A 9,651-nucleotide genomic window follows, 5' to 3' on the forward strand; every position below is an offset into this window, starting at 1 on the left:
GGCTGGATTAAGTATTAGCTAGAGAACTGGTAAAGAATTAATTCTGGGTGTGTCTATGAGGATGTCTTTGGAGGATACTGATGTGTGTGAGCTGGCAGAGTGAGTGGGGAAAATCTATCCTTAATGTGGATGGGCACCACTAATCAGCTGAGGCCTAGATAGAGAAAAAAGATGATTTCCTCTCTTTCCTGGAGCTGGGAAACATTCTTCTCACTGTCCTTGGACATTAGAACTCCAACATCTTAAAAAAAAAAAAAAAGAACTCCAAGATCTTTGGCTTCAGCTTTTTTTACTCTAGGATTTACAACAGTACTTGCTCCTCCCTGAGTTCTCAGGCCTTCAGCCTCAGTCTATACCATCAGCTTCCCTTGCCCTGAGGCCTTTGGACTTGGACTGAGCCACACTATCAGCATCTTGGGGTTGGCCTCCTGCTTACAGATGGCCTGTTGTGGGTCTTCTCACCCTCCATATGCCAATTTCCTAATAAATTCCTTCTCATATATGAAGGAAGGAAGGAAAGAAGGAAGGAAGGGAGGGAGAAAGGGAGAAGGAAGGAAGGAAGAGATGTTAGTTATGTTTCTCTAGAGAACACTGACTAATATATAACTTTCTACTGAACATGATATGAATATGATTTTCTAGTAAGTATACTTTAGTCATGCTATGTCTTTTGCTAAGAATTCCTTACCAATTGAATCTTGACTATTCCATTTTACCTACCTCAAAATACTCTTTCTAAAACCTACCATGATCACTCCTGCCAAGAATTATTCCTGCCTTCTGAATTCCATAGCATCTTTTTCTGTAACTTCTTCATGGCACATTCAAATTATATCTTTATTATGATTATTAATGAATATGTTTAAGTTCAAACACAAGATTGTAAAGTCCTTAGAGGCCATAACTACATCTTATCCATTGTATTATCAACAGGAGAGTTCAATACATTTCTTACATGTACTAGATCCTCGATAAAATTTTGTTTAATTAGTTATTTAGTTATACAACCCACCAAGAGCATCAGTTATTCTGGAAAATAATATTTTCCATTTGCATATATGAGTGCATCCATGTGCAAAGTGCTTTCCCATCTGTTATCTCATTCGTACCTCACCACAGCACTATAAAGTAAGAAAAGAACATCTTCCCTATTTTAGAGATGAAGAAACCATAATCCTATTGCAATAAATAAACTCTTCAGAGTTGTTCACTTATTAAAAGGAGGAGAATTTGAATCCAAATACCCTAGCTTCACATCCCATTGCTTTTTCCCACTGTTGGTTCTTTGCACAAAAGTTTGGTATATCCCCAAAGTATACTCCTCATTTACACCCAGTAAAAGCAGTGCTCTCTCTTCTCTTTCCTGCCAAACTTCTCTCCAAGGCTCGGTGTGCTCTGAAACAGAAAGTAATGCCAATCGCACTGTCCTTCCATCTGGCTCCCCACCCCCAGCCATCCTCTGCCTGGGTTCATTGGTCTATTGCTCTGGGCTCATACTTTACCTTGTATTTAAACATCCCCACCCCCTTAGAAGGACTGGTCATCCAGGTAGGATGACACCATCATGAGGGTCCAGGAGCCAGACAATAACTAAGTGCTGAGCATGGAGGGGGCAAAGCCACAGGGAGCATGGAGAGGGTGGACCATGGGCAGACATGGATGGAAAACAATGCAAGCTTAATTCTCCATTCATACATTCTGGAATCAGATGGCCAGTCTCAAACCTTGGCTCTCCTACCCCTTAGCCATATAAGCCTGGATATTTTATACAATTTTTGTGTGCTTCAGTTCCCTCATCTATGAAAGACTGAGGATAATAATAGTTTCCCCTCACAGGTTCACTGTGAAGTTAAATAAACCCATCATTGCAAGAGTCTGGCATACAAGTAGCAATCAAGAAGCGTGAGTGGTAATTTTTATGTGTCTCCAAAATGGACAAGAAATGCTCAAAGCTATAGACAATGAGGCTCCAGAGCTGCCAACACCTGGGGTCAGGGACCTCCCTCAGAGATTACAAGGCCTGAACTTCCCTTTCACCTTCAACCACCACCACATATCTCTGCTTCCCTGTCCCTAAGAGTTAGCCCTACAGGGGACAAAGTGGGAAAGGTATAACCACCAGGGTCACATGCTTTGTCAGGGATCAGAGACTGATAAGATGTTACATCCCTTTCTATGAGAAGAAATAGAAGGTATCTTAGTCCCTTTTGTGCTGCTATAATAGAATTCCCCAGACTTGGTAATGTACAGAGGAAATAAATTTATTTCTCATGGTTCTGGAAGCTGGTTAGTCCAATAGCAAAGGGAGAGGGCCTTCTTGCTGCACCACTCCACGGCACAAGGTGGAAGGACAAGGGAAGAAGAGAGGTCCAAACATGCTTTATAACAAGCCCACTCTTATTATAACTAACCCACTCCCACAATAATGACAGTAATCCACTGAGGAGGGCAGAGCCCTCATGACCTAATCACCTCTTATAGTTACCACTTCCCAACATTGTTGCATTGAAGATTAAGTTTCCCACACATAAACTTTGGAGAACACATTTAAACTATAGCAGAGTGTTTCAGAAGTGTGGAGAGTGCCTAAAAGATAGGGTCACTAGCATCTCACTCCCTGGATTGAGTTTTCAGAGCTACTGATAGCTGTCTTCTGCATCATAATTATTGAAAGAATATGGCCTACACTTCTTAATGAGAAGTAACATTGTTGAACACAGAGACTAGTGTCCACTTAAAGGTGAGAAGCTTGCCAGAGGGGTCCATTGTATCATGGTGAGATGGGACCATAGTACAGGGTATTCTAATGTTACTGAAAGTTTGGCACTCATCCCCAGGGCCACATGAGAAGAATGAGGATAGTAGATTGAGGAGAAGGAAAGGTAAATTTATTAACCTGTTGGCAAATGAAGAGGTTATCAGACTCTCTTCTGAAAGAACCAAAATCCCGCTTCTGAGCAGAAATACAGAAATACTTTTGGGAGGTAGGAGGGGGTCAGCTTTAGGCTACTACTGTTCAGCTATAGTTCATTGTCCTGATCAACCCCATCTCCTATGAAGACAATCTGTAATCTCTGTCCACACAATTTCTGCTGAGCCATTTCCTGTAGTACAAAGAAAAAAGATGCTCTCCTGGCTCCTCTGATTAACTGGCCTCAGGTAGGGATGCAGGTTTTAATTTCCAAAAAAGGTGAGAGGGTTTTAAAGACACAGCTCATAAAACATTTGTACCCCCTTTTCGGGCTGTTCCCTCCATTATACTAAGAAGACATAATTGGGAGCCCTTCACCCTAGTGTCCTGCAGCAAGGAAAAGATCTCAGTTGTTCTTTCATGAGAAAGAATAGAAGCACCAGGGCTATCCTAGTGCGAGCAAGAAAGAGGAAATGCCGCTAGAAAGGATATTGGAATATGGACCAATCTCAGGGGTCCAAGGAGACATGACTGCTCTTTCTGGGGGAAACCTGGAGAGGACTGGTAGAGCTGACTGCTAAATTCACTAGACATGAAGAGGTCACCAGAAGGAGGTAGAACCATGCTGACTCAAGATAACCAGAATCACCTCCCCAGTGTGACATGCAGCTGGTTATCCTAACATAAACCTGCTTCCACCATCTCTTCTCAGACCCCCAAAGTCCTCCAATCCAAGCAAAATTAATCGCCCCAAAATTAGAAAGAAGAGATGGCATTTTAATGAAGGCCCTTCTCAATCATATCAAAGTGCTGGGGTTAAGGAACTGGAAGAACAGGAGGAAGAGCCTCGGACCTCAAACAATGAGACAAATCTGTGACAGGTGTGGTCAGGGGTGGTAGTGCTAGGGATAAGATTGAAATCATATCATAGACTAAAGTTTAAAAGAAATATGGCTCTTCAACATCTACAATTGGCCAGGAAATTGCAGAATCTGTTATCAAGACTTTAAAAAGACATCTGTCACAATGTAGTTTAAAGTTTATTTAAAAAGTAAAGCCATTTCACGTCCATGCCCAAAGACAGCAATTACAAAAGTGAGAGTTAAGAATAGAGAAACCAGGGAAGGGGGGCAAGATGGTCAACTGGAGCCAGCTTTCAATAGAACCTCCCATCCAGAGGGAAGGATAATGACCAGAAAGTACCCAATAAAGCTCAAGACTGGGAGCCAAGCTGAGAAAGAAGAATGATAACTGCATGTCACCTCTTCTGAGGCAAGCTGTGACTCCAAGAAAGCAAATTTCAGCTGAGACTTTAACCCCGAGTCACTGATCCACTAGGATTGGACAAAGACCAGCTGAATACAGGACAGAGACACCTAACCCCACCACACCAAGTAGGTCCCCACAGCCTCAGACTGTAATACTGTATGGGTCCTTTGCAAAGGTGTAGGGGAAAAAGCTACAGTCACCACCCCAGATCCTTGGCAAAGGGCTGGTTAACCACAACTCCAGGAGCCCCCAGTCAAATTTACCTTACCTGCCCATCTAGGCAAACAGTAAAAAATAATAATGGGGTGGAATCAGCAGAAAAACTCTGGCAACATGAATAATCAGAGTCAATAAACTCCCCCAAGAAATGACAAAACAGACATGCCAGATGATCTCATTCATAAATGGCTGAGATGTCAGAAATGGAGTTCAGAATTTGTATGGCAAATATGATCAACAGAATGGAGGTAAAGATGGAATTCAAATTTCAAAGGTTAATTCAAAGGTTGTCTCAAGAATACAATGAATTCAAAGACAAAATCACCAAAAATTTTGACACACTGAGGCAAGAACTTGCAGCCCTCAAAGATCTGAGAAATACAGTAGAATCCCTCAGTAACAGAATGGTGCAGGTGGAAGACAGGATCTCTGACATTGAAGACAAAGCTTTTGAACACTCCCAAATCCTCAAAGCGGAAGAGAAGTAGAGAGCAAAAATGGACCATTCCCTGAGAGAATTGTGGGACCACTCCAAAAGAGCAAATATTCGCCTTATAGGAATCCCTGAAAGAGAAGAAGTAGCTTTGAAAGACCCAGATGCTCTACTCCAAGAGATAATAGAGGAGAACTTCCCAAACATGGTAAGAGATTCTGAAATCAAGATAGGAGACAGATTCAGAACCCCAGCACAACTCAACCCAAATAAAACATCTCCTACTCACATTCTAACTTTGCCAAAGTTAATATGAAGGAGAAAATTCTGCAAGCAGCCAGACATAAGAAAACCATAACTTACAAGGAGAAGAATATTAGAATGACTGCAGATCTCACTGCTGAAACCTTTCAAGCCAGAAGAGGGTGATCATCGACTTTTAATCTCCTAAAACAAAATAACTTTCAACCCAGGATCCTGTATCCAGCTAAACTGAGTTGCATTTATGATGGAGAAATTAAATATTTTAATGGCATTCACTTGTTGAAGAAATTTGCCATAACTAAACCAGCTCTCTAGGATATTCTCAGACCCATCCTCCACAATGATAAGCACAATGTTCTACCATCAAAGTAAACTCACTCAGAAACTTTTGATCAACCTCCAACTTCCACAGTGGCAAGAGGATTAAAAAAGTCCACTAGACTTTTGAAAAACTCGATACCCAAAATACTACTAGGCTCATCAACATTCTCAATTAATGTGAATGGCTTAAATTGTCCTCTAAAGAGGCACAGGTTGGCTGACTGGATACAAAAACTCAGGCCAGATATCTGCTACATACAAGAATCTCATCTTACCTTCAAAGATAAATATAGACTCACTTTATTTATTTCATTTCAATTATAGATGAAGGGATGGTCATCTATAATTCAGGCAAATGAAAATCAGAAAAAATCAGGTGTTGCAATTTTATTTGCAGATACCATAGGCTTCAAACCAACAAAAGTAAGGAAAGATAAGTATTGTCACGTCATATTTGTTAAGGGTAACACTCAACTTGATGAAATTTCAATTATTAACATTTATGCACCCAACCAAAATGCACCTCAATTTATAAGACAGCTGCTAACAGACATGAGCAACTTGATTTCCATCAGCACTATAAGAGGCAGAGATTTTCATACCCTGTTGGCAGTGTTGGATAGATACTCCAATAAGAAACTTTCGAAGAAATTTTAGACTTAAATTTAATCATTCAACAATTAGATTTAACAGACATCTACAGAACATTTAATCCTAACAAAACTAAATACACATTCTTCTCATCAGCCCATGGAACATACTCCAAAATTGATCACATCTTAGATCACGAGTCTAATCTCAGCAAATTTAAAAGAATAGAAATTATTCCTTGCATCTTCTCGGACCATCATAGAATAAAAGTTGAACTCAGTAACAACAGGAATATGCATACTCATACAAAATCATGGAAACTAAATAACCTCATGCTGAATGACAGATGGGTCATAGATGAGATTAAGAAGGAAATTACCGAGAACCTTCCTGTCGGCGCGTTCAGACCTCGCTGCTCCATCTTTTGGGGCACGTTCCATTCTATTAGCCTGCGACCAGCAGAAAGAAAAAAAAACATTAAAAAAAATCTGCCCCGTAAACACCTCGAGGCGAGCAAAAACAATAAATTTTAACTATGAGGGAAATCGTGCACATCCAGGCCGGTCAGTGTGGCAACCAAATCGGTGCTAAGTTCTGGGAGGTGATCAGCGATGAACATGGCATCGACCCCACCGGTACCTACCACGGGGACAGCGATCTACAGCTAGACCGAATCTCTGTGTACTACAATGAAGCCACAGGTGGCAAATACGTTCCTCGTGCTATCCTGGTGGATCTAGAACCAGGGACCATGGACTCTGTTCGCTCAGGTCCTTTTGGCCAAATCTTCAGACCAGACAACTTTGTTTTTGGTCAGTCTGGGGCAGGCAACAACTGGGCCAAGGGCCACTATACAGAAGGGGCTGAGCTGGTTGATTCAGTCCTGGATGTGGTACGGAAGGAGGCAGAGAGCTGTGACTGCCTGCAGGGCTTCCAGCTGACCCACTCGCTGGGTGGGGGCACAGGTTCTGGAATGGGCACACTCCTTATCAGCAAGATCCGAGAAGAGTATCCTGACCGCATCATGAATACCTTCAGTGTGGTGCCTTCACCCAAAGTGTCTGATACCGTGGTTGAGCCCTATAATGCCACCCTTTCTGTCCATCAGTTGGTAGAGAACACTGATGAGACATACCGCATTGACAACGAGGCCCTTTACGATATCTGCTTCCGTACCCTAAAGCTGACCACGCCAACTTATGGGGACCTGAACCACCTTGTCTCAGCCACCATGAGTGGTGTCACCACCTGCCTCCGTTTCCCTGGCCAGCTCAACGCTGACCTCCGCAAGCTGGCAGTCAACATGGTGCCCTTCCCACGTCTCCACTTCTTCATGCCTGGCTTTGCCCCTCTCACCAGCCGTGGAAGCCAGCAGTATCGGGCTCTCACTGTGCCAGAACTCACCCAGCAGGTCTTTGATGCCAAGAACATGATGGCTGCCTGTGACCCCCGCCATGGCCGATACCTCACTGTGGCTGCTGTCTTCCGTGGACGGATGTCCATGAAGGAGGTAGATGAGCAGATGCTCAATGTACAGAACAAGAATAGCAGCTACTTCGTCGAATGGATCCCCAACAATGTCAAGACAGCTGTCTGTGACATCCCACCTCGTGGCCTCAAGATGGCAGTCACCTTCATTGGCAACAGCACAGCCATCCAGGAGCTCTTCAAGCGCATCTCAGAGCAGTTCACAGCCATGTTCCGCCGGAAGGCCTTCCTCCACTGGTATACAGGCGAGGGCATGGACGAGATGGAATTCACCGAGGCTGAGAGCAACATGAATGACCTCGTCTCTGAGTATCAGCAGTACCAGGATGCCACCGCAGAAGAGGAGGAGGATTTTGGTGAAGAGGCTGAAGAGGAGGCCTAAGTCACAGCCCCTATCACCTCAAGCTTCTCAGTCCCCTTAACCTTCTTCCTCAACTACCCCTTTCCTCTCCCTCAGAATTCGTGTTTGCTGCCTCTTATCTTTTTTTTCTTGGGGGGGGGTCTAGAACAGTGCCTGGCACATGTAGGCGCTTAATAAATACTTGTTTGTTGAATGTCTCCTCTCTCCTTCCACTTCGGGAAACCTAGATTTCTGCATTCTAGGTAACCCTGTATTTCCTTCTGGTGCCCATTCCTCCCATCTGTCCAGTTAATATTTCCTTCTGTTTGTAAAATAATTCCCTAAGAAGTTGGGTCTCATCCAAATGCCATTTATTTTAGAACCAACAATGCTGAAAATGCAGATGATGACCATCATCCTATGCCCAGGTAGTTTTTTTTGGGGGGAGGGGTAGAAAGTAAGAGTAGAAGTGACTCCGAGGAAGGGGTTGGGATTTTTCCAATCTAGAATTGGAGAGGAAAATCCAGAATATTTAGTGATAACTTCCAGGTATTTACAGGTTCCATCTCAGCTTCAAGGGAGGTATTAGCAGTATTATCTTCATTTTCAATCTCCTTCCAAGCTCTGTCCTTGGGAGCAATTTTTTCCCCAAATGGGATCCTCCCCTCTTACACTTCACCTTACTGATACGTTGGATTCCTTCCTTTCCCCTGATAGGAGAAGGGGATCAGGAGGGGACAGAGACCAGCTCTGGTCCCTAAACTTCCAGAAATGCCCTTCCCATACCTTTTCTTACCCACAAAAACGTAATATCCCTGACTTATGTGGGAAGGTATGTATTGCCACCTAAATGGGTCATATCATTAATTCCCCAGAGAGGGGACAGGACACCCTCCTGTTTTTAGCAACATCTCATTTCTTCCTTTTGCTGTTGCTTTTTTCTCCTTAACGTTTGGTTTTGTCCTCTCCTATACTTCAGATTTCTATTTTGTGTTGAACTTGCTGCTTTTTTTTCATATTGAAAAGATGACATTGCCCCAATAGCCAAAAATAAATGGGAGTTGGAAAAAAAAAAAAAAAAAAAAAAAAAAAAAAAAAGAAGGAAATTACCAAATTTTTTAACAAAACGATAAAAGAGACAAATTACAAGAACGTCTGGGATACGGCAAATGCAGTCCTAAGAGGGAAATTTATAGCATTGCAAGCCTCCCTAAAAAGAACGGAAAGAGAGGAAGTCAACAACTTAATGGATCATCTCAAGCAACTGGAAAAGAAATAACATTCCAACCTCAAACCCAGCAGAAGAAAAGAAATAACTAAAATTAAAGCAGAATTAAATGAAATTGAAAATTAAAAAATCATAAAACAGATTAATCAAAAAGTTGGTTTTTTGAAAAGGTCAATAAAATAGATAAACCTTTGGTCAACCTAATCAGAAATAAAAGAGTAAAATCCCTAATTTCATCAATCATAAATGATAAAGGCCAAATAACAACAGGCTCCTTAGAAATTCAAAAAATCCTTAATGAATATTACAAAAAAACTCTATTCTCAGAAGTATGAAAATCGGAAGGAAATAGACCAATACTTGGAAACACGCCACCTTCCAAGACTTAGCCAGAATGAAGTGGAAATGTTAAACAAGGCCTATATCAAGTTCTGAAATAGCATCAACTGTAAGAAATCTCCCCAAATAGAAAAGCCTGGGACCAGATAGCTTCACATCAGAATTCTACCAAACCTTTAAAGAGGAACTAGTGCCTATATTACTTAACCTTTTCCAAAACATAGAAGAAGAAGGAATACTTCCCAACA

General features: G+C 42.1%; 1 protein-coding gene across 1 annotated transcript; it reads left to right on the forward strand.

Moving 5' to 3' along the window:
• Positions 1 to 6,395: 6,395 nt before the first annotated feature.
• LOC128593623 (tubulin beta chain-like) lies at positions 6,396 to 8,050 on the forward strand. The gene has a single exon (XM_053601779.1). It carries the CDS (start codon positions 6,544 to 6,546, stop codon positions 7,876 to 7,878), a length of 1,335 nt encoding a protein of 444 aa, XP_053457754.1. The 5' UTR covers positions 6,396 to 6,543; the 3' UTR covers positions 7,879 to 8,050.
• The last annotated feature ends 1,601 nt before the right edge of the window (positions 8,051 to 9,651 follow it).

The sequence above is a fragment of the Nycticebus coucang genome, chromosome 9 (assembly GCF_027406575.1).
Source record: "Nycticebus coucang isolate mNycCou1 chromosome 9, mNycCou1.pri, whole genome shotgun sequence".
Lineage (NCBI taxonomy): Eukaryota > Metazoa > Chordata > Mammalia > Primates > Lorisidae > Nycticebus > Nycticebus coucang.